At 43.7% G+C, this 25,964-nt stretch overlaps 1 protein-coding gene across 1 annotated transcript in view; it reads left to right on the forward strand.

The window, feature by feature from the left end:
• Nucleotides 1-24,599, forward strand: part of LOC120242800 (ubiquinol-cytochrome-c reductase complex assembly factor 1) — a 101,535-nt gene extending 76,936 nt beyond the window's left edge. The window contains exons 8-10 of the mRNA XM_039248742.1: nucleotides 13,480-13,557; nucleotides 20,095-20,208; nucleotides 23,091-24,599. Of these exons, the coding sequence (XP_039104673.1) occupies nucleotides 13,480-13,557; nucleotides 20,095-20,208; nucleotides 23,091-23,225 (327 nt within the window). The 3' untranslated portion in view covers nucleotides 23,226-24,599. The remainder of the gene's footprint in view (nucleotides 1-13,479; nucleotides 13,558-20,094; nucleotides 20,209-23,090) is intronic.
• Nucleotides 24,600-25,964: the final 1,365 nt, after the last annotated feature.

The raw sequence follows: 25,964 nt of genomic DNA on the forward strand, positions 1-25,964 counted from the left end.
ACAGGTAGTGAACAGATTACTGGGAACGGGGATCAGGCTCTAGGCCCTGGTGTTCTGTACTCCCGCTCCACTGGAGACGCCTGCTGGGCTCAAGCTAAGTACACATCTTGCTCATATTACATCTTGTTCTAGTAAGATTTTCCATTACTACAACATAGGAGACATTGAGGGCACCGTGATTGCCAAAACCCTACAAGACTGGTTGTCTGCCCTTAGTGCTACCAGGGTCAGAAAGTCATCAGCTTATGATTACATGTAACTGTTATATTCTTTTTTCAGCTAGCATTCAGTGAGGTCTGATTATGTGCAAGTCATGGCGTCCTCACCGTTTCCCCTCCACACCCACTGCTGATCCTCTTATAGACATTTGTTTTGAAAGCATTCTTCCCTCTTTATTCCTGTTGCCACTTATGCTTTTTCATTTTCTTACCAACTCTCACACCATTGCTGCAACCTCTTCTAGTATTCCCCCCCCCTTTTTTGTGAGAGAGCATGTGCATGTGCACAGAGTGCACATGAGCAGTGGGGGAGGGGCCGAGGGAGAGAATCTCAAGCAGGCTCCATGCTCAGTGTGGAGCCCCACTTGGGCTCAATCCCACAACTCTGGGATCATGACTGGCACTGAAATCAAGAGTCAGATGCTCAACTGAGCAACCCAGGTGCCCCACCTCCTTTGGTATTCCTGCCTCTGGTCTTTCCCCCAACTTTGTGGTCTGTACTTTATATTTCTAGGGTTAATTCTTAGAAATAAATCTGTCCATGCAACTTCCCTGTGCTTAGACTTCTTTGTGTGGCATTCAGGGCCATTTCCAGTCAAACATACACTGACTGCCTTTCTCCAGTTCTGCCTTCTGCTTCTTCTCATCATGGCATCTCTGTTACAAAGTTTTCTCTGAAAATGCAGTTATTTGTTCACTTCTCTGTGGCTTTGCACATAACCATTTTTTCAGTCTGAAAAGTAATAATCCCCATTCACCCTTTAATACCTAATATAATAAATGTTGCTTCATCTCTGAAGCCTCTTAGCCCTGAGACTCACCATTGCTATTTTTTACAGTGTGCTAGGTGTTACAGTCATTTGTGTGGTGTGTCTTTCACATGAGACCACAGACTTCTTCAGGATAGGTACTATGTTTCATTCATCCTTCATGTCCACACTGTACCATAATCCCTTGAATATAGTAGGCATTCAGTATATCCTTATTGAACATGTACAAGGCAGTATAGAATTCTGCACCCAGACAGCTTATGGTCTAGCAAGGAATAGAAGTTACTCATGATACTACTGCTCAGAATGGGATCGCTATTATAAGAGAGGCTTTAATGTATGTACATGGTTAAGTCACAGATTGAAATTCTTGTGTTACAAGAATCATTTATAATTGGAATTTTCTGTTTTCTTATTGTGGTAAAATATACATAACATAATACTTAATCATTTTAACCATTCATAAGTGTGCAATTTGATGGCATTAAATGTATTTACAATGCTATGTAGCCATCACCTGTCTATCCCAATTTTTTCATCATCCCCAACAAAGACTCCCTCATTTCCACTTCCCCCAACTCCTTGTAGCCTCCGTGCCTATCCTAGGTACTTCATATAAGGGGAAATCATACAATATTTGTCCTTCTCTGTCCGAGGTATTCCGTCAGGTGTAATATTTTCAAGGTACATCTGTGTTGTAGCATATATCCATTTCATTCCTTTTTAGGGCTAAATAATATTCCATTGCATGTAGATACCACATTTTGTTTATCCCTTCATCTGTCGATGTATGCTTAGGTTGTTTCCACCCTTTGGCTATTGTAAATTATGCAATTATGAACATTGGTGTACAAATATCTGTTCCAGTCTCGGCCTTCAATTCTTTGGGACATATACTTAGGAGTGGAATTAGTAGGCCAAAGGGTTGATCTGTGTTTAACTTTATGAGAAATCATCAAACTGTTTTTCACAGCACTGTACTATGTTACATTCCCACCAGCAATGCATGAGAGTTCTAGTTTTTCTACATCCTTGCTAACACATGCTATTTTCCTTTTTTAAAATATTATAGCCATACTAGTAGGTGTGAATGGAATTATCCTTTGCTTATACTTCAGGTAATTGTCTTACAGATTGGCTCTACCTTGATTATTGGCCACTAATGACCACTAATAAACTGTTTTCACTTTCCAAACCTTGTACTTAACAACAGAAAACCAAAGCCTGATCAAAACTTTATGCACTGACACTTGTTAGCAGAGCATAAGCCCTTTCTTAAACTTGGAAGTGTAGCAGAGGGGCACTTCTTAGAAAGTTTCCTAGTTACTCTTCCATAGCACTTGTTATAGAATAGGCAGGGATCAAAGGTCTGGTAAAGGTTAGCCTGTTCACTTCAGAGAGACTATTTTTTTTTTTTTTTTTTTACAAATAGTTTATTGTCAAATTAGTTTCTACATAACACTCAGTGCTCATCCCCAAAGTGCCCTCCTTCATGCCCATCCCCCCCTCCCCCCCACATCCATCAGTCCTCAGTTTTTGTCAGCATTCAAGAGTCTCTCATGGTTTGCCTCTCTCCCTTTCCCCCACCATTTCCGCCCTTCTTCTCCCCCTTGTTACTCCGTCAAGTTCCTCCTAATCCTCCTATACGTGCAAACATATGGTATTTGTCCTTCTCTGCCTGACTTATTTCGCTCAGCATAACACCCTCAAGGTCCATCCATGTTGCTACACATGGCCAGATTTCATTGTTTCTCATTGCCATGTAGTATTCCATGGTATAGATAAACCACATCTTCTTGATCCATTCATCTGTTGATGGACACTTAGGCTCTTTCCATGTTTTAGCTATTGTGGAGAGTGCTGCTATGAACATTGGGGTACATGTGCTCCTATGCCTCAGCATTTCTGTATCCCTTGGGTAAATTCCTAGCAGTGCTATTGCTGGGTCATAAGGGAGTTCTATTGTTAGTTTCCTGAGGAACCTCCACACTGTTTTCCAGAGGGGCTGTACCAGTTTACATTCCCACCAACAGTGTAGGAGGGTGCCCGTTTCTCCACATCCTCGCCAGCATCTAGAGTTCTCTGATTTGCTCATTTTAGCCACTCTGACTGGCGTGAGGTGGTATCTCAGTGTGGTTTTGATTTGTATTTCCCTGATGAGGAGGGATGCTGAGCATCGTTTCATGTGTCTGTTGGCCATCTGGATGTCCTCTTTGGAGAAGTGTCTGTTCATGTCTTCTGCCCATTTCTTCACTGGGTTGTTTGTTTTTCGGGCGTGTAGTTTGGTGAGTTCCTTATAGATTCTGGATATTAACCCTTTATCTGATATGTCATTTGCAACTATCTTTTCCCATTCCGTTGGTTGCCTATTAATTTTCTGGGTTGTTTCCTTGGCTGTGCAGAAGCTTTTAATCTTGATGAGGTCCCAACAGTTTATTTTTGCTCTTGATTCCCTTGCTTTTGGGGATGTGTCAAGTAAGAAGTTGCTGCGGTGGAGGTCAAGGAGGTTGTTTCCTGCTTTCTCCTCTAGGGTGTTGATAGTTTCCTGTCTCACGTTCAGGTCCTTTATCCATTTTGAGTTGATTTTTGTGCATGGTGTGAGAAAATGATCTAGTTTCATTCTTCTGCATGTTGCTGTCCAGTTCTCCCAACACCATCTGTTAAAAAGGCTGTCTTTTTTCCATTGGATATTCTTTCCTGCTTTGTCAAAGATCAGTTGGCTGTATACTTTTGGGTCCACTTCTGAGTTCTCAATTCTGTTCCATTGGTCTATGTGTCTGTTTTTGTGCCAATACCATACTGTCTTGAGGATGACAGCTTTGTAGTAGAGGCTGAAGTCTGGGATGGTGATACCTCCCGTTTTGGTTTTATTTTTCAGTATTACTTTGGCTATTCGGGGTCTTTTGTGGTTCCATACAAATTTTTGGATAGTTTGTTCTAGTTTTGAGAAGTATGCTGGTGCAATTTTGATTGGAATTGCATTGAATGTGTAGAGTGCTTTAGGTAGTAATGACATCTTAACTATATTTATTCTTCCTATCCATGAGCATGGAATGTTTTTCCATTTCTTTGTGTCTTCTTCAATTTCCTTCATAAGTTTTCTATAGTTTTCATCATACAGATCTCTTGTATCCTTGGTTAGGTTTATTCCGAGGTATTTTATGGTTTTTTGTGCAATTGTGAATGGGATCAGTTTCTTGATTTCTCTTTCTGTTGCTTCATTATTGGTGTATAAAAATGCAACCGATTTCTGTACGTTGATTTTGTACCCTGCAACTTGGCTGAATTCTTGGATCAGTTCTAGTAGGCTTCTGGTGGAGTCTGTCGGGTTTTCGATGTAGAGTATCATGTCATCTGCGAAGAGTGAAAGTTTGACTTCCTCTTTGCCAATTCTGATGCCTTTGATTTCCTTTTGTTGTCTGATGGCTGATGCTAGGACTTCCAGCACTATGTTAAACAACAGTGGTGAAAGTGGACATCCCTGTCGTGTTCCACTTCAGAGAGACTATTTTCTTGTTAGAATGTTCAGTGAGAGGGACATGTGAGTAGCTAGTCAGTTAAGCATCCAACTTCAGGTTATGATCTCACAGTTGGTGAGTTTGAACCTCACATTGGGCTCTCCGCTGTCAACAGGGAGCCCGCTTCAGATCCTCTGCACCCCTCTGTCTCTGCTCCTCCTCTGCTCTCTCTCACTCACAAATAAATACACATTAAAAAAAAAAAGAAAAAAAAAGAATGACCAGTGAGAGAGGAAAAACTCAGCAGCCCACTTTTGTGTTTTCTTACCCCAACAATCATGAATTTCTTTCTCTGTTCAGTCAGAAGCTCTCCTTCTTACTTCAGAATTTGGTATAAGTATTTTGACTTCAGGTCTAGAATGTTAGCAGATGGTAGTCATGGAACTAGAGGTGGTCTTGTAATATTCCAGTGGAAGAGACTGCTCTGAGAGAGGTGTGGGGTTTTAGAGGCCATGTGAGGACACTGAAAGGATGGAGTTGGGCCTCTTCAGGCTACAGTGGTGTTTGGAAACCATGAAAGCAGCAGCATGTACACAAACCTGCTCAGCTCTTTCCCAAACCCTTGTATTCAATCTTTGTACTCAAGGGAGCTTTCTTGAAATTTGTAAAAGTGGATAGACATCAGTAATACAAGAGGTAGTTACGAGGAATTTCTATATTATATACTTAGGGAGGAATTATGAGGAAATTGAAGAGGTAATTAAGAGGAAATACTATATTGATTCATTCTGCAGACATGTGCTGAGCAGTGCATCATCTTTGCCGTCAAGGAGCTCACAGTGGGGGACTATGGGGGGCAAACTATAAACAGATTATTAAAATAGTACAGTATGCCTTCCTGGTGGAAATATTAAAAAACCACGTGAAGGAAAAAGCAACAGCTTTGGGGAACTTGAAAGACTTCACAGAAAATGAGATGAGGCCTCTTCTGTAAAAGGAGGACAGTTGTACCCTCTTTTAAGATTAAAAGCTTTTAATACAGTTGCTGGCACATGATTGGCATTCAACAAATGTTAGCTAATGTTATTATTATATTGTTATGGAGAGATTTTATTGATTTGATGAATGACAATATATCCATTGATTGCAAGCAACAGAGACTGACTTCAGCTAATTTAAGCAAACAGAGGCATTTATTGGAGGCTAACTAGTGCTTACAGAATGGAAAGGAGAGTTTAATAATAGGCCTCAGGAAGCTCAGGGATTGTAATATTACTGACAGGAATTTAGTACAGTCTCTTTGGGATGATCCAACTTTAGCTGCCTTTTATCTTTGGTTATCTTTGCTCAGAAGCAAAAATCCAATTAGATTAGCTGGGACTCCTCTGCCCATCTCTGTGATGAAGGGACAAGTTTCTAGGGTCAGCAGCCTGCCAACTGATATGGAGTTGGGGAGGGGTAGGTCTGGGCCCTAAGGAAGGGATGTAGAGAGTGAATGGTTTTTACCTCAGGCAGTATTAGAGTAGTACTTCCAAGATCTGCGGATCCATTGAGGTTAATGATGGAAGCAACCAGGCCAAGTCATGGTGCAGCCTCTGGGGTTTCTTTCGTCCTTAGAATCATGAATGCCCTGGCTTGTGACCAGTGACAACCCAATGTGACCATACCTGTCTGATATTCTTCATTGAAATTTCCCTGGTTTCTCCATGTTTATTCTTAAATATGGTGGCTAAAACAAAGACTCTTGACCATTATAGTAATAGAGGAAAGAAAATTTTTTCACCTTTGTATATGGAATTCCTTTTCATATGTCCACGTTACTTTAAAAATTTCTCGTTTATCAGTTCATGATCAGAGATCTGCTCTGGGATTTTATTATGACTACATATGTAGTCAAATCCTTCCTTCATCCTGTTATTTATTATTAGTTTTGCCTAAACATGCTATTGTGTATTGTCTAGTACAAGACTTTGTTGAATCTTGTCTTGTTTCTAGGATAACGTTTCAATAATTCATAGTTGTTTGCATTTTACTCTTGTTTTTCAAAGTATCAAAATTAGCAATTTTAACTTTTTTGCTTGTATGGTTTCTCCGTTTCTGATATGATTCATCAGAAGCAGAAATGTGTGACATTTTAGAGAAGACACTGGGTTTAGGGACCAGCTGTCCGAGATAAAAGTCCTAGCACTGTCAAAAGCAGAGTATGACTTTGGGGCAAGTCATTTAACATTTTTGAACTTTTGTTTTCTTGTTTATAGAGTGTAGGAGCTGTGAGCTCCTAGAAGGACAAAGTTATGATTATGAGGCACAAATAAGATGGTATATATGAACACATTATCAAATCAAAGGTGATGTATGCTCATTGCTACCACCGCCACTATCATAATTATTATCAGTACAGGTTTTCAGTGGAGAACCCCAGAATGATTTCCTTTAGGACTTTATGCTGTCAGTGCTGTTGTTAAACGTGACTCTTTCAAGCCAATGTTAATATAACCCCTATAACTGGAGTATGCATGAGATTTGTCATGTGGGATGCAGCCAAAAACTTCAGAAATCACAGTACATTAAAGCTGCTATCTTCCTCTTATCTGTATGTCCTGATATAGAAATTCAGTTGGTGTGGGTAGTTTGATTATCCCAGGTCCATAATGTCCCTCGTCTCATCGTAGATACAGACTTACTGAGGTGTTTGAATGCCTTGTCAAATGGGTAAATGACTGTAATTTTCAAGGATGGCTGGCTCTTGTTTTGCTGTTTTCCAAGCCTGGGGAAAAGACTCCTGTACTTTATAACCATTCAGAAATTAAAGCCAGTGGTTCGGCAGGTATGCCTGCCAAACCACGTACCTTATTTTTAAAGACATGATCAGGCTATACAAATCTTAATATGCATATTCCAAGCTGCAAGACTGGGATTTTTTAAATAAATAAGTAAATAAGTAAGTAAGTAAATAAATAAATATATTACGTATGGATGTATATATGTATTTAGAGACAGAGCGTGCAAGAACCAGGAAGGGGCAGAGAGGGAGAGTGAATCTTAAGAAGGCTTCACATTCAGCACGGAGCCATGACTTTGAGATCATGACCTGAGCTGAAATCAATAGTCGACCAACCGTTTAACCAACTGAGCCACCCAGGTGTCCCAGTAAATAAATAATTTTAAGTAGGCATTTCAGTGTAGCAAGCTTCCCTGTGCCATTAAAAGTTTGAAATGATTTATTAAAGTGAGACGTAAGGATTATCTCCTGTTTTAGGTTGGCTTTTTTTCACAGCTGAAATATGCTTTACACAGATGTTCATATCGTTTTCTAAAGAGGGAAGAAGACATTGAAACTGTCCATCTTTTCATGTTTTATTATTTTTCCTTTTCTTGGTAATTAATACAGTTTTCTCTGGATCTGCCTAACGTGCGTGCGTACACGCACACACACACACACACACAGAATTTTATTTGTTATATTTTGTGGTCATTGCTAAAAGAGCCTTGGTAGGTCATTTAGTCATAATGCAAGTAAGTGAGGTATATGCACCCATGTATTTGGTCTCTCCATATCGCCTTTCTCTCTTTCTGTCTATTCTCACTCATTTCTGTGTGTTTCACATAATATTGCACAGTGAGCATTTCTAACATTAAATTTAATAGACTGGCCGATGATCTGGGCACATTAGCCTATTGCCATGCAATCACTGTAGCCCATGGTGTTGACACTGGAAAGCATCCTTGCAGATGGTATTTCTGACTGCCAGAAAGACCTGACCTGCAATCTTTTGTACTGTGTTGTAGCTTTATGATGAATTTGGTATGTTCCTTATGCTGTAGTCAGCAACTCTAGCCCCCTTTTATCATTCATTCATTTCAACAAATTGTTTTTGTTTTTGTTTTAAGATTTTATTTTTTAAGTAATTTCTACGCCCAGTGTGGGTCTCAAACTCACAACCCCAAGTCACATGATCCACCGACTGAGCCAGCCAGGCTCCCCCATTCCAACAAATTCTTATTAGCCTGTTGCTGTTAGCAGCTTTGCCTCAAGCCAGTAGCTGCAAAGCTATTCTCACCTTTCATGTGCATCAGTTCTTGTGTTGTCCATACCAGCCTTCTTCTATTCTGTCCTCTAACACCACAGTCACACCATTGCTTTCCCGGTTTTCCCAGAAGCGAGGCTTAGCTTACTAGCAATGTCTGATGGATATCAGTGATTGGCCACTGATGACCCATCCTATGACCCATCACTAGCCACCATTGGAATTGGGAATCTCTGAGATGTGTTTACCCAAGACCATATTAGCTGTTCTTACTCCTGCCTCTACAGATAACCTAAGTTGTAGGTACATGAAGAGGGGGCTACATTATTTTTTGTGTTTGTTCCAACTTAGATAATCATTGGAGTCAGACTGCTCTGTGTTCTAATCTTGACCCACTGTTTCCTATCTTCCCAAATGTCAGTTTCCTCTTCTCTAAAGTGGGAATAGTAACAGTACCTGTCTCACAGAATTAGTCACTGGGAAGGATTAAGTGAACTCACATGCATGGATCTTTTAGCTTAGTTCTTGGTGCATGATAAACACCATAGACTGGGGAGAGAGGAGGCTTTGCAGAAAGTATAATTTATAAACTGTGTCTTAGATGATAAGAAGGAGTTAGCATCCCAGTAGATAAAGAAGGCAGAAAGATTCCCAGTGGCAGTATACTTAAGAGAGCAAGGCCTGTTTGTGGAAATAGCACATAGTTTACTCTGACTGAAGGGTGAGCTGAAATTGGGGAGGTGGGAGGAGGTGAGGCAGGAAAGATGACCAAGAACCAGATCACAAAGATCCTTGTAGAGCTCATGGAGGAGTTTAAATCCGACCCTCCATCACTCCCTCCATCCACATAATCTGGTTCCTCTGTTAAGCAGTCACATAAACGTTTTTAAGAGCAGCAACAGCAAAAAGGGGAAAGAGGGCAGTGAATTGGCCTCAAATGAACTGGCATCTCTTTAAAGCTAATATTCCTCCTCGAGAATACTATATTAATTAAATATGTGCCTTACAAGATTCATTATTGTTTTACTTGTGTTCCCTGTTGGTTGTCTCATTCATTAATCTGCTGATTAGTAACCCTGAACTCTTGCATCTCCCCACCCCCTTTTTGGCATTCCCTTTTTAATATACTGTGCTGTTCCCCCCTGGGACGTAAACTCCAGGACCCGTCCCTGGCCTGCTCGTGTTTGTTTTCTTTGCCCCTTGTGCCTGCCTCTGCTATAACATTTGTAGTATGTGTTAAGTAATCCTTAAGGTAACATTTTTATTATGTCATAAAAAGTGCATGGCAAATATATTATAACTCATGGACTTTGTTTAAAAATGAACGGATAATTTATTGAGTGTGTTACATGAGACTTGCTCCCCTCCCCATTTGAGCTGAGACTTGCTGCTCATTTAGCCTCGCCTCCTATTGAGTGCTCCCACCCTGTGACATGCTGGGAAAGCAGACCCATGGTTGGCTAGAAATGACATCATAGTTTATGTACTCAATAAAAATTTAATTAAGTCATTACAGGAATTGCAGTCATCATTTAACCCTCTGATTTCTTCTGTTTAGTCTATTATTAAACATTCAGTAATACCAGTCACCAAATCCTGATGGCTTATAAAATATCTGCATGAATTTTAATAGCTTAAATAAATGGGAAAATATGAGTAACTGATATAAAAGGAACATTTTCCTAGTGGTGATTCTGTATATATGGGTTTCTTATGAAAAGCAAAGCATTATGAAAAGGATAAGAGTTTACTAAGAGAACAGTGCAGTGCTATCTCATTTGGTTTGTCCTGTGTATTCATCATGTGCAGGGCGCTCCCTACAGAATCGTCTGGCACTGGGGACACACAGCCTGCACACCAACAAACAAAAGCTTCAGTGAGGGAATAAAATCCCAACAGAGGTTCATTGGAGGGAATATCTAGCTCCCCATGGCCGGTGGACTGGCTAGAAAGCCCGTTGGGGTGAGTCCAGTAGTTCAGGAAGCTGTTCTCACTCACGCTCACCTGTTGCCTGCAGATCATGTGTCTGCACTGATCAAGCTTCCACCCTCTTCCAGGAAGGGCCCTTTTCATGATCTAATTCAGCCTGGGTGATGATATCTGAAAGCCATTCCTAGCTGTGGCTGTTTGCCATCTCTCAGCCAGAGAGGAGAGGGAGAGGCAGCTTACATACAGGTCACTCGAGTTAGAATATGGTAGCGGAGCTTTGCTAATAGGGAATTCTCATCTCGCTCTCCATTCTTCCTGGGTCATAGCCAGCCAGACTGCAGGTGCATCCCAGGAGAAGAAAGTGTGTTTGTTTGTAACTGGATCTTGCTGGAAACTGAGGTTTGCAGATTAATGTGTTGGTGATCCCTGGAAATGCCCTACAGATGGTGAAGTAGGTAAAGCACTCATCTAGAAATCAGGTTCTAAGCCTGGCTCTGACAGTAACTTTATGTGTGACCTCAGACAAGTCCCTACCCCTTTTTGGGTGTCAGTTCACTATTTCCTCAGAGGAATCGAGCTAGGTGATCTCTGAAGGGCCTTCCAGCTCTACAGCTTACTAGTTAGACACAACACATAAACCATCTCTGCTGAGCACGTTCAGTGAATGTTTACCTCTGAGAGATGCCTTTGTGTTTGACATCTCTGACTCTGTCTGTGGCTCTGAGTTTTCCTACACAATTAGGAGAATAACTTGTATGGGAGTAGGGAGAGCCCCAAAATGGATATCAGCAGGTCTGGGTTGTAGTCCTATCTTCACATTTCAGAAGGAAATAACTCTAGCTCTGGCTTGTTTCTGGACTCATCCTTCGCCTCAGCCCATTCTGGAAGACGGTGCGGTAAGAAGTTAGTACATATTTTTGATGTTTCAGAAACATGTAGGGTACTCAAGCAGCAAAAAAAAAAGGGAAACAAAAGGGTGTCATTGGACGGAATATAGTGTGTGTGGCGTTCAGGGCCTTGTAAGGATGTAGTCATCCGCCTACCAGTCTTAAATCCTGCTCTGGGTCAGGCCCTAGACTAGGTGTCAAGCGTGCCAAGATTAATCAGATAGAGTTTCTTATGACCTTTGAGTAGCTCACAGACTAGTGGGAGAGACAGGTACATAAGCAGCTCTAAACTGTACTGCGCATCCGGGAGGAAGAGTGTGGACATAGAGCTCTGGGAACATGAAGGCTGGAGGTCTGATTTGGCTTGGGTTGAAGGTAGGGGGGAAAGGGTGTGTATTGTACTACCAGCTGCATCCAATCTCACATTTTCCAGTCTTGAGCTTCACCATTCTCTCTTCCTTTCTGAAAACTATCCCTGACTATTGGAACTGGTTTTAGTTTTCTGTAAACAAACCAGAAGGTATTACTCATAATTCATTGCATTGGCAGAGCACTTTACAGCTTACTGAGGCTTTCAGCATACATTGTTGAATTAATGAATGAATACATGCTAATTCATTTGCTGTTTAAACCCAGCGATGTGTTTAGGGCATTTGAAAGGCAAGGAAATAGACTCAGAATGGTTATTAGATTTGCCCAAGATGACATCCTATGAATATAGCAGAATTAGAACTCGAACCCACGTTGTCTCACAAAATGCAGGTCCTTACACTACTCCTTTCTGCTCTTCTTCAGAGCCCAATTATGAACCACAGGATTAAATCAATCAGTCTTTGATTTATGATCCAAAATAAAATCATCATCCTGAAGGCAGGCACCTGATGAAATGTAAGGCACATGGACTCTGGAATCAAACTGACCTGGATGCTCATCTCAGCTTTATCATTAATTTGCTGTGGGACCTTGGGCCAGTCACTCTACCTGCCTGAGGCCCAGTTTTCTGTGTCCATAAAAGTGTGACTATAGCAAACCTACCGGAGTTCCAGTGTCAGAGGAGATAATGTCTAAACAGCATGTGGCTCATAGCAGGTGCTCAGTAAATGGTCAGGATTGTTAAGCACAAACCTTACTCTCCATGTAAAGTTCCTTATACCTTTGGTTGTTTCTAAAACCTGTCAGTTTAAATACTCTGCAGGTACTGCACATTACACCAGGCTTTCTGCTGGGGTCCCAGCAAGGAATGAAACAGGGACCCCCCTGCTCAGGCATTTTCCTAGAGGTCTGGGGGTCTACTGAAGACATTTGGTGAACTGCAGTCTAGACTCTGAGGGCTCACCTGGCTGTTCTTCCTGAGTGTCAGTGGTCTCACTGCAATTGTATTTCAAGGCAGTCTCATAAGGTTAATAGTCTTACTACTTCAGCCCAACTTATTCTCTCCTCCTCTACAGCCTCAGGGGCTCTCCTTTCTCCTCCCTTCTCATGGTCCTGCCTCTCTACCTCCTCTTCACACCTCTGACAACTTCCTTCTGTCTTTTACCACCACAAGCTCCTTTCAGTGGCCCTTAGACATTTCCTAACCTGGTTCCACTGTACCTTTCCAGCATTCTTCCCATTCTCCTTCTTGGTACTCCCCACACATTTCCTTCCCTGCCTCTGCATCTTTACACACCATGTTCCCTCTGTCTAGAATGTACTCTGTCTTTCATGGTCCACATAAGTCTTACCTCCCAGAGAACTCTTCCCCTACTCCCAGAGGAGAGATCATTTGTACTAAAATTCATTTATTGCTCACCACTTCTGGAATAGAATTTGAGGTAACATATTATAGTTTAATTTTTTTTTACATACCTGGTTTTCCATACTGGCCTGTGTGCTCCTCCAGCTTAGAAACATTTCTTACACTTTGTGTTCATAGGGTTTAGCACAAAGCCTGAAACGTACTTGTGGCTCAGCTCACGAAAGTGACTTACTGCTTTGTGTAATTTGGGATCAAAATCTGAAAGAAGCTGTCAAATTTGGGGGAATCTAGACAAATCAGGGAAATGAGGATGGACTAGCAGTTCGACCTGTTAGGGGCCCTCTCTCTTTTTTTTTACTAAGAGTCTATGATAGTTAAGAGGCAAAAATCATATTTTTTGTTTTTTTCCTCCTTTTTTCATACTTTTGTTTCTGTCATTTTGTTTCTGTAGGTTAATTCTTATATCCTGAAGAAGAACATGATCCTTATGACAAACAATTTCTATGCAGCCATCTTGGGATATGATGAGGTAAGATCATTTGCCAAGCCTTAAGTAGAACATGGGCTTCCCCCAACAAAGACTTTTGATGAGAAACTGAGGAAACCTTCAGGGGACATATCATCACTACCCACCATTATGGCTTAGTATTTATTTCCTCATCTTCATTGACTTGGCAACAGGAATGACTCTGCCCAGCAGTTTGCCTAGTGCTTGGGAAAGAGAATGCTATAGAATATGGTCAAATCATTCAGCTAGTAGCATTTCTTGAGACCTTGTGGGATGTAGGGACAAAGGCAAAATCAGTCACTCTCTCAGCCAGGAAGACATACACATGTAAACAGCATGGTCTGCCAGACATACCACAGTCTCCTTTAACTTTAATTATAAAAGCAATATATAGGGGTGCCTGAGAGGCTCAGTCAGTTAAGTGACTGACTTTGACTCAGGTCATGATCTCACAGCTCATGAAATTGAGCCCCACATCAGGCTCTTGCTGAGAGCTCGGAGTCTGGAGCTTGCTTTGGATTCTGTGCCTCCTTCTTTCTCACTCCCGTTCACACTCTTTCTCCCTTTCTCTCAAAAATAAATAAAACAGGGGCGCCTGGGTGGCTCAGTTGGTTAAGCGTCCGACTTCAGCTCAGGTCACGATCTCCTGGTTCGTGGGCTCGAGCGCTGCATTGGGCTCTGTGCTGACAGCTAACTCAGAGCCTGGAGCCTGTCTTCAGATTCTGTGTTTCCCTCTCTCGCTAGCCCTCCCCTGCTCATGCTGTCTCTGTCTCTCTCTCAAAAATAAATAAAACATTAAAAAAATTTTTTTAAATAAATAAAACATTTAAAAAAATGAAATAAAATAAAAGCAATATAAACTATATCAGAAACTCATAAACTGTACATAAGTGGTTGAAGTAGAAAATAGAAGGCCCCTTTCTCTCCTGCCCTATTCCCTGCCCCAGAGGAAAATTTTGTTAATAGTTTATTGGGTGTCCTTCCAGATGTTATCTTTGCATACACAAGCACTTATATATTTATTTTCTTTACACATATGGAAGTTACACTACATACACTATTCTGCACCTTGCCTTTTTCAATGAACAGTGTATCTCTGACATATGTCCACATCAGAACATTTAGATCTGTCTTATCAAATTTAACCATTTTTAAGTGCACATGTCAGTGGCCTTAAATACATTTACATTGTTGAGCAGCAATCACCACCATCCATTTCCAGAACTTTTCCATCTCCCAAACTGAAGTTCTGTCCCCATTAAAACCCTTACTCTTCCCTCAGCCTCCTCCCAGGCCCTAGTAACCACCACCACCTACTTTCTTTCTCTATGAATTTGAATACTCTTGAGTACCTCATGTAAGTGGAATCATACAGGTTTTATTCTTTTGCTCCTGGCTTATTTCACTTAGTGTAATGTCCTCAAGCTTCATCCATGTTAGAGCACATGTCTCATCTTTTCCCTGCAACTGTTATTATGGAAATTTCAAACACATCCAAAAGATGAAAGAATGATATGATGGACACCTATATGCGCACTGCCAGGGTTCATCATACCTCATCTGTTTAACAAAACATGTGCTCTTATGTTCATTTTGTGGTGACCTCCAGATTGAATGCAAGCATCACCTCTTCTGGGAAACAGGCCTGGAACCTCCCCCACTTGGCTCCTTCCACCTGCCCTGGACCCTAGCACTTGCTGCATTAGTGTTAACTGTCATCCTGGCTGGGTGGGGACTCCTTCTGGGTAGTGGCAGGCTCTACTATGGTTGCATTTCTACTGCCTGGTAGCATGGTACTTGGCATGTGGTAGGGGAAGAATGAGGAAGGGAGAAAATGCATAAAGGATGTAAGTAGGAAACTGGAGTTCAGGCTGAAGGAAATGTCATTAGCCTGAAGATAATAATTAAAGCCAAGAGATAAACTTACCAGAAAATTAAGGGGTTTGCTTAGGATCCTGATTCTCAGTCCACCAGATATCTTTAGTTATCAGAGAGCAATTTAGATTGCATACCACACATTGAACCATTGCACACCACACATACCATTGATTGAACATGAGCCTTGCAGGAGTGGGATAGGAGTTGAGAAACACTGCTTAGATCTACACGTGTTTTTTTTTTTCTTTTTAATGTTTATTTTTTGAGAAAGAGAGAGTGACAGAGTGTGAGCAGAGGAGGTGTAGAGAGAGAGGGAGACACAGATCCAAAGCGGGCTCGAGGCTCTGAGCTGTCAGCACAGAGCCTGACACAGGGCTCAAACCCACGAACCGTGAGATCTTGACCTGAGCTGAAGTCGGACGCTTAATCGACTGAGCCATTCAGACACCCCTACACATTAATTGTTAAATTAGTTACATTCTGACTTCAGAAAGCTTACAGTGTGTAGAAGAATGAGACTTAGAATTGACAAAATAGAACTCTCTATAAGTTAGCATTTGTTTGAGGTCTTTATTGCATGTAGCTCAGTTAATTCCTTTCACCAATATTAATAAAGGTGTTCTGAATTGTGTTTCTTTTCTGCCCCTCCTACCCCAGTCCATCCTGACAGAGACATCTTACAGACGTGCCTGATCACAAGAGCACCTGGGGAGCTCTTCAGACCAAATTCTTGAGCACTTCTCTGAAGGTTTCAGTTTAATAGGAATGAGGCCTGGTATTTTAGCAAGCACCCCAAGGTGACTCTTTAGAGTGGGAAAGTTTGGGAAATATACTAATTACCTGGGACATTTTTTAGAAATACTACCATTGTTTGGGCCCTGTCTCTCAAGAGTTCTAATTTAACTGCCTAGGTGGGCATCTATTGTGAAAGTTCCCTAGGTTAATTTTAAGGTGCATGCAAATCACCAAGGTAAAATTCAGATTCTGACTCAGCAAGTCCATATTGAGGCCTGAGATTCTGCGTGGCAGACAAGTGGCAGGTGAACATGGTGCAGCCCTCTGCAGACCACCCTGTGAATCATGGGTTCTAGAGCCATGCTGTCCAAGATTAGCCACATGCAGCGATTTTGATTTAAATTCCTTAAATAAAATAGAAACTTCAGTCCCACTGGTTACATTTCAGGTTCTCAATAACTTTATGTGGTTGGTGGCTGCTCTACTGGACAGAACATTTCCATCGTTACAGAAAGTTCCATTGGACAGTGCTCTAGTTCTATAGCACCCTTTTCCTAGAATGTTGCTTGGGTTGTGCCCTGACCCTGGCCACTTTTGGATATTTCCTGTTTTCTACTCCGCTAGGCCCAAATTCCTCCATGGAACTTCTAGGCCTTTTGTCACTGGTCCCCAACGAAACATGTCCTATCCACTGTTATCTCCCATTGCTTTCTAGTGTGTAACCTTTCCAAGTGAGGCCATTTGCTGCACTGCCCCACAGACATGCTGGGCCTGACTGAGACTCCTGGACAACTAGATGTGGAGGGCAGTAGCCAAGTCTGTCAGCTTTGGGCCTGAGGACCTGATTCAAGGCCTGGTACCTTGTAGATATTCTCTCTATAAATGTTCAGTGAACTAATATATTCTCTCTTGCTTAGAATGTCCTGCAGTTCCCTAAATGTTCTCTATTCTTACAGGCCTCCTTTTCTACAAAGCTTTCCCTGACCTCTCTAAATCTATGTTTGCTTACTTTGGATTTCAACATCCATCCATCCATCCATCCATCCATCCATCCATCCATCCATCCATCTATCCCTTAGTAGGTATACATTAAATGCCTACCACATGGGATGCGCTGGGAATATACTGGTGAATAAAACAAACATGGTGTGGTTCTTTCCCACTGGAACTTACCTTCTAATGGGGAGATAGACAGTAAACAAGTACACAAGCAAATAAGTATCTTAGTACAAATACAGTATCCTAGAAGCTAAGACTGAATAATGAGAAGCCAGCCATGTACGGAGTGTACGTTGGAGTCTCCCTATACAGAGTGGCGGTTGTTCATTTTCCAGGATTTAATCCTGTGCTGCTATTCGGTGTGCACTAGCTTTATCCCTTCAACCAGGTTGCAAGCTGCCTACAGGTTGAGACCATTTTGCTGTGGTTCTGTGTTCTCAGCAACATGCTAAAAGCACATAGTGGTGTTACAGGTCAGTCTTCTCTGAGTGAGACTGCTATTCCGAACCCTTAATCATAACTGGGGCCCTCGAGACACAGGCTTCCTTTCAATTACTCTAGGCCTAGATGTCCTAATCTCTGAAGGATGCTGCTTTTTTGTGTTGCGAGGGCAAATAAGTAGGCCCCCTAGTAGATGGTGGGGAAATTGCTGTGCAAACTAATATTTAGCTGCCAAGTACCCTTTTTCCTTTCCTCCTTTCTCTCTGACTTTCTGGTGGTTTGGTGGGAAGAAGGCTGAAGTTGGGTTTATTGATTTATTCAGCCATTTTTACTGCACTCCCACTCTGTCAAGTACTGCATCCTAACCAGAGTTAGTCAGGTGCCATCCCTTGACTTCACCAGTGCATTCTGGTCCTAAGTCTATCACCATTTATTTAGATAACCTCTAAACCTCTTATCTTTCAAATGGGGATAATATCTGTTCTTCTTGATTATACATAGGCATTAGGAGCCAGCTATGTGAAGGAACTCTTAACAGTCTGGAACAGTCAGGTTGTTATCACTGTTAATCTGAGTCCCGAGTCATCCTTTTCTTTCTGACTGATTATGGACTTGCCCCTTCCCAGCCATCTCACCCATTACCAAGGGTGCCTGTTTGCAGCAGGCCATGGCTCCCAGAGCTTTCACTGTCCTGTGCTCTGTGCTCATTCTCTTAAGTCCTCATGACACCTGCTCCCACGCCTGTTCCTTCCCATGTAGCACATGTTGGTTGCTGCCAGCAGCACTCCAGCATGTGCCCAGGGCACTGCAGACACAGGCAGCCTGTTGTGTTAGCAAATAGCTCGGAGAACAGTGATGTGCCTGAGCTTGTCCTTGGGCCCTGTCCCCATCTACCAGAAGAAGCTGGTTTTCCTGACTCAGCCATTGTGCCAGCACAGTCTCTTAAGCTGTGGCATTGTAGGGATGTTTTAGCAGGGAGCATTTGGAACAGGTGGAATGTTTTTCCACCAAACTGTCAGCACCCCATACTGGACTTGGCCCTTGGCAGCAGGCCTGAAGTCAGACCTCAGATGCCGCCATATCCTAGGGGCCAGCCCACAGCACCACATTGAATACACATACACAACCTAGGGTCTTTGTGCAGTGATTTGCCATCTACAGAGCATTTCATGGCCATTATGTCCAAATTCTCACAACAGCGTATGGGCTGGGTCTTACTGTGTTTGTTCAGCTCATGAGAATCTGAGGCTCAGGAAGGACTAGGGCTTTCTAAAGACCACATAACTATCAAGTGACAGAGCTGCCGTTTGAACCTAGGTGGTCTGATTCCTAGATCTCACTGCTGTTTCAGCTACATCCACAGCTGCCTGCCCAGAGCAAGCTCCTGGTCTTGGTATCTGACATACTACACTTTACAAAGTACTTTTACACAATCTCACTTTTATAATGCAAAGATGCTATACATAGGACAAGCATTTTCATCTCTGTTTAATAGATGAGCAAGTGAGACTCAGGTGTATTGGATTACCCACCATCTCTGAGCTTGGTAGTAGCAGAGCCAGTACTTGATCCGGCCTTCTGACTTGTAAATCCTAACCAGTGCTTTGTCTGGTTCCACATTACCTTGGCACCTGACCAGAGCCAACTTCTTGGGGCCTTTCCCTTCAGTCACCCTAACCCCAGGAAGCAGGACCCTCTCCTCTCCTTCCCTTAGAGGTCCAAGCTAGAAAATGGCCCTAGTCCATGAGCCAAGTACCAATTAGTCTCTGGTATTTGGACTTCCCAACAGAGCCCCCCTCTTTGCTGCGAAGGACAGTGTTAGGCACCACACATGCACACAGGCTCTGAGCATTCCCTCTGTGGCCCATGACAGCTCTGCTGAACAGCCTGTTCCTCTGCTTGAGGAGAGACAGGACCAGCCATGGCCAACCCAGAGATGGGCGACAGTGAGGCCAAGGTGCCTGGTTTCTTTCCCTGAGAGCCAGCTGCCTTGCAGATGTGTGCCCTTGGACTAAAAGAGAAGGTGCAGTGTATGCCCACCTCTGTTTCTGGGGGATAATATCCCCTCAGGATATTCTGTGCCTATTCCTTGTGGACAGTGGTGGGAACTATGCACCACCATTTCTCTTCTTGGCCTCACAGGTATTGCTGGGTCAAGTACAGTGCAGGAGAGTAGAGGAAACTGTAGCCTGGGAAGGCGACCAGACACGAACCCCATCTCTGCATCAATCTTAGCCGGGCACTTGGCCCCTCTGCCTCTCGTGTCCTTCCTCTGTGTGAAATGAAAGGGTTGGACCAGATGCTCTCTGCATTCCTCTTCTGGCTCTACATTTTAGCTGACCCGTTCTTTCTTGTAGTGTATATAAGGTCCACAAGGCCATTTAGTGGTATCTGTAAGGTCCTTTCAAGCCAATGCTGTGCTTGCCATCATGTTTACAGTATCCCCAGCTTTTGTATTATGGCTCTGCTGTGCCCCCAGGAGACCAATTTTCCTCTGTGTTCCAGGGGATCCTTTCAGATGACCATGGGCTAGCTGCTGCACTCTGGAGAACCTTCTTCAACCAGAAATGTGAAGATCCTCGACAGCTTGAATTATTGGTGGAGTATGTGAGGAAACAGGTGAGCACCCCTCCACCTCTTCCAGAGGCTCATGGAAAGAGCAAGTCCTTCCTGAGGTCTGTAGATGCTGGACTTTCAAAGGATCATGAATTCCCAGAGGCCAGTCTGAGGGAATTGTGACCACATCATGTCTGCAGCAGGCACTGATAGAGAACAGCTTCTGTGTATCCAACCATGAGCTCGGCAGGGGGTGGAGAATAGGACAGAAGAAGAAAAGGCGCTGAGTAATCTGCTTTCAAACACTTTTAGGTGTTCATTCACTACACATTTGATTGTTGTGTGCCCAGTGCAGTGGGAGACCCTGGGTGCGCACAGTCCTGTAGGATATGGGAATGGGGTACAGTGTGGTCACCCACTGTAGCCCGCTCTGTGCCCACATTGAAGCTCCAAGGTTCATGTCTCCTGTTCCTCATTTCTAGCAGAAGTAGACTCCAGGCAGAATTCCACAAACAACCCTCAAGCCTCCATCCCCAATCAAGCAGTGTCCTCCTACTTCATCCCCCATCCCCCGGTCCCCCAGGGCTCCCTGACACCAGAGCTTCTACGAGAAAACTCTGGAGTGACGACTGCTTCACTACATAGTTTTTCTTGAAAGTTATTTCTTGCTGTCTCTACCCCTTGATCCTGTATTGATGGGAAATCCATACTTTATAAATGAGTGAGCTGAATGGCAGGGAAGAGGAGCTTAGAGGCTTTTCCAGGGTCTCCCAATGAGTCAGCCTGTACAGCTGGCCTAGAACCCCAAGCTGGTGATTCATGTAGCCACCAGAAGCCTTAGCTGCTTCAGACAGCTCATCAGCTCAGGCTGTCCCATGAGTCACATCTCTGCTTCATGGGCTTGGCCTCTGGAGCTGAAGGGGCCTCACCCCACAGTTATTCTCTTATTCACCTGTGTCCATGGCCTTTAAGCCTTCAGCAGCTAGGGAGGGGAAGGCTAGGCCCTGGCTCTTGGGGAGAAGCCAGCAGGGGCAGCTTGTTGATGGCTGGAAAAACCACACAGTGGGGCTCTTCAGACCCAGAGGGTAGAGAACCCCAGAAGCCAGGCCTTCTGTTTGACCATTCTTCAAATCTGCTAGAGCTGGAAGAAGGCACTGTGGCCAGAGGGCTCCACCCACAGAGAACTCTTGAGACTCACTGTTGACTGGAGTCGCTGTTAGACAGAAGTAGCAATTGGCAAAGCAAATGCTGTGTTTTTTGAGAGACCAGCCCAACTTTTCCATCTGTCATGGTGGGCTTGTGGCAGAGGCCACAATAAGGGCACAGCTGGAGCCTTTCTGAGGGCCCTAAAAGAAGGAGTTACCACACCACACCAGTGCCTCTTGAAGAAATCCTATATTGTCTAGTGAGAGGCAGGCAACAGAAAAAAACAGTGATGGGGCTCTTAGGGAAGCAGGGAACTTTGATGGGGACCCGCTTATGTCAGCAAAACTTCTGAGTACCTACTGTGCCAGGCACTCTGTTGAGAAAGCAGAGATTCACAGGACCCAGACCTACCTTCCAGCCAACTTACGGTTTGGTGAGGAAGCCAGTCAGGCACAAGGCTAACCCTGGAATCAGTCAGTCTGTGATGTGGTACAGGTAAAAACAAAGGCTGTGGAAAGCCAAAAAAAAAAAAAAAAAAAAAAAGGCAAGACTCAGTATAAGTTAGCAGCTTAGGAAAGACCAAGAGGGACCCTGAACAGATTAGTCCTGTGCCATGATCCTGGTTGGTCTGGTGGGTAGCCCAAGTACCCAGTCAGTGGTTATCTTGAGATTTTTAATGCTGAAGATGGGCAGAATGGCTGCATTAGGCATAGAAATGGAGTTGTTGGAAAGAGGAGTGTATTTTAGGGGATATAATGGGTCAGTTGCTCTCCTTGCATTGGGAGACAGCATGATGTGTAGAAATCTAGACCTCTGAGGCATATGTGAGAGACTGAGGTTGGGTTTGAGGGTCAGCAGCCTGAAGGTGAAACAACAGGAATGAAGGAATTCTTGGAAAGGAGGATGATCCAAAGCCTAAGATGAGGCCTCTGGACTCCTGCCCCTTCACCTTTTCTCCCAAATGCCTTTTCACCCCACATGGAGCCTCATCTTTCTGAATGTAGTGCTCACTCCTGATGTGATCCCGCTCCCACTCTAAATTTTGCCTGTCTACTTGAAAGCATTTCTCATTCCTCTCTTCTCCTTACTAGCAGCAGCATGGGGAATCCTTCCAGAGACCACTTTTATCTCCTGAGACTTGGCCTCTCATTAGATACCTGCTTCTTGAGGAACTGCCCAACATCACCCTCCCTGCGGCTGCGCCCATTCTCCATCACAGGTGTCCCTTCTCCACATTGCTGTTCAGAGAGATAAACTGCCAGTCATCGTAGTGGGTGAAGCTGGGCCCACTGGGAAGCATGGTAGTTCATTAATCGTGTGGTCAAGGCCCCAGAAAAAGTTCCAGTGACTAGCAGTTACAGCATTTAATCTTTTCATGAGTCCTGTGGGGGTACACGTTACTATTCCCTCTTTCAGACAAGGAGACTTAAACCTCAGAGAAGGGAATTAGCTCACCTTAAATAATATCACTACCCTGAATGGACAGATAAAACCACATACGCACACATCCCAAATACATGTCTTCTTGCAATCCAGAAAGTGTGTCTGTTTGGTCTATTAGAGGTGTGATGGGAATTCTCTAAAGCCTTCCCAATGAGCTTCCCCAGTGACTAGTTTCTCTCAACTCTCTTTAAGGAAATAATCTGAGATTAGAGACCCACTGACCTGGGAGCTGGTATTATCAGAACCCCACACAGACCCCCTCCCCACCCTCTCCATTGGAAGGCTGATTCCTTCTGCCATCTCATGTCTCTCCTGTCCTTGTCCCTGTCCTCTGTTTCTTACTCTCCTTGTTGCAGATGCAGTACCTGGACTCCATGAATGGTGAGGATCTGCTTCTGACAGGGGAGGTGAGCTGGCGCCCTCTAGTGGAGAAGAATCCTCAGAGTGTCCTGAAGCCCCATTCCCCAACTTATAACGATGAGGGTCTTTGATGGACTGGTCCTTCTGAACAGCTGGCCAGCTGACTTTGAAGAACTGCCAGAAGAGAGGTGCTTGTTTGGCCCAGAACCCTGCAGAAGGTGGCCTGAACTGATCTTTGAACAGCATCTGTCAAATACCTGGCCCCATTTGTATTGATTTTCCTTTTAGTATGCCCAGGAGTCTGATGTGGTGGGGTACAGTGCTGGGAGAACCCGTAGTTCTTCTGAGACATCCTCTCCCTCACGAGAAGCCCTGAGCAAGAGCTACCCAGTACACTCCTCTGATCCCCTCCAGTAACTATGTGATTGACAGCTTTTCCCAAAGGCTGCAGAGGGTTGGGGGTAAGTTAGAAAGGGGACACTTCCACCAAGGGCCCACCATGGCCAAGGAGCAGTTTGGAATGCTGCTGAGTCAAAACGGGTAACCACACTCTGTCCTCTGGTTTTGAGCCATAGGGTTGAGTTGGCCATTAAAAGACAGACATATCTCTGCCATGGCTCTTTATTCCAGGGTGTTTTTAGAAACTTATCTGAGATGGCATTTGCTGTAAGCTGAGGAGCATCACCCTGCTCAGACACAGGATGGGGAGAGGGTCAGGAGGACCTCTGCTGCTGCTCTTGCCTCCAGTTCATGGAGATGTCACTGTTCTGGCCAAGGCATAGCCTGCCAGGCTCCATCCTCTGGGACCCAGGAGGCTTCTGATAGCCAAGGGGCTTGTCATATCCTGAGTCGTTTGGAAAGAAGCCCCAAGAACATAGGGCCCTTTGTCACTTTCCCATTGAATGGGGTGAGGGACATGCTGTCTTTTCCTCTCTTGACTCCTTTATGTGAGATACTGGGGAGAAGAGGAAAATATTTTTTTCTGGCTTAGTTGTACCATCCCAGGACCCAGCCCCATGCCCAGCTTTCTAGCTCTTTCCTAACTTCTGGAGCATGTGCTACAGAGCCACCTTGGTCTGTGCACTTGAGAGTCAGTCCCCTCCTCCCTGAGTATGGGTCATCTCTTGGGGGATTTTCTTTGCACCGAAGGAAGGGGGCGGGGAACCATCTTGCCCCTCCTTCCCCCATCAAACTTCCTTCATTTAACTTGCTATAAAATGAGTCATATAAAGAAATTCTATATGGGTGAGGTATATCCCACTTCTGTGAAAACATTACAAATCAGACCGCCTTCTCTGAGTTTATTTAAGATGCTTTTGTTGCGAGCGGAGTTCTAGAGTGAAGCCTCCTCTGTGTGTGTGAGATAATAACACCTTGTAACTCATTACAGCTGGGCACTATTTACATAAACCAGAGCTGAGCCAGGCAGGAATTTGCTGATTAATTTATTTTTAATGGAGTGAAGTATACCATGCACCAAAATAAACTTTACTGTGTGTACCTAACTGCTCCTGGAATGGATGGAAAAATTAATGGAACAGATTTTGGCTCCCAACTCCACACATTAATTCATATATAAAAGTTATTTGAGCCTTAACCCATTTTCTGCCCAGGGCAGCTCCCTAGCCACAGATCCCAGCCCACAGCACCAGTTCAGCTACTGGGCTTGCTTGATAATCACGGAATTGCAGATTTAGAAGAAACTTTAGAGGTCACTTAGTCCAGCTCTGGTCCAGAACTTGACTCCCTGTCTCAGCATCCCAGTTGGCCTATGTTCATACAGGCTGTTTATGAATACCTCCAGCAGCAGATGGTCCTGGTTTGTAGGGCCATGTCCCATCTCCATAGGATGAGTAATCACCAAACACTGCAGTGTGTAATATGGAACTGTGTTTTAAAGAGCCAAATTGGATCTATCATGTTGGGGATGTCCCGAAGCCCTCACTTCCTGATTGTCTGGCATCTTTCACCGACTACACAACCCCCATCCCCTCAAGGTAAAATTGAGGCTCCTGGAGGCCGCAGTGCTTCTTGCTTTGACTTGTGCTTGTTTCTGAGTCTCTAACTCATTTCTTCTCTGAGGAAACAACCACTCGGGGTCACCTGAAGAGACCACCGTTTATGTTTCCTCTACCTGGAATCCTTGTTTCCTCTTCAGCCTAGAGAAATCCTGTGTGTCCTCAAATACCCACCCCCCTATCCTACCTTGTCTGTCCCAGGTAGAAACTAGTTTTTACATATACACCTTCCATCCTGCTCTGTGAGCTCCCTCAGAGTGGGCACGGTGTTTGTCACCTTTATTTTCCTAGTGCCCCAGGAGTGCCTGGCTCATGGTAGGCATCAGAATAAGCTTTGATAAGTGAAAGAAGGAATGAATTACTAGATCATCAGTCATTATTAGTACAAGCTCAACAAAAAGTCTCTTTCTGGATCATTCTCTGACCCACAGTTCAGCTTATTTTAACAGTTCAGTACAAAGTACCTCCGTTGGCATAGGGATGAGAGCTAAGTGTTCTTTCTGTAGCTACATGTTCGTTCGTTCGTTCTTTCTTTCTTTCTTTCTTTCTTTCTTTCTTTCTTTCTTTCTTTCTCTCTCTCTCTCTCTCTCTCTCTCTCTCTCTCTCTTTCAGTAATCTCTACATTCAGCGTAGGGCTCAAACTCATGATCCCCGAGACCAAGGGTCACCCACTCTATGGACTGGACCAGCCAGGCACCCCTGTAGCTACATGTTTTTCTACTGTAAATTGTTATTATACAAAACAAGTGAAGGACGTTTCTTGACCTTAGGGAGAATGCTCTCTAGAAATAATTTTGTCATTTATTTGTACTCTGTATACTTCTTCACAGCAAATTAAGAGACACAGTTATA

Source organism: Hyaena hyaena, unplaced genomic scaffold, assembly GCF_003009895.1.
Source record: "Hyaena hyaena isolate Hyena2069 unplaced genomic scaffold, ASM300989v1 scaffold_315, whole genome shotgun sequence".
Classification (NCBI taxonomy): Eukaryota; Metazoa; Chordata; class Mammalia; order Carnivora; family Hyaenidae; genus Hyaena; species Hyaena hyaena.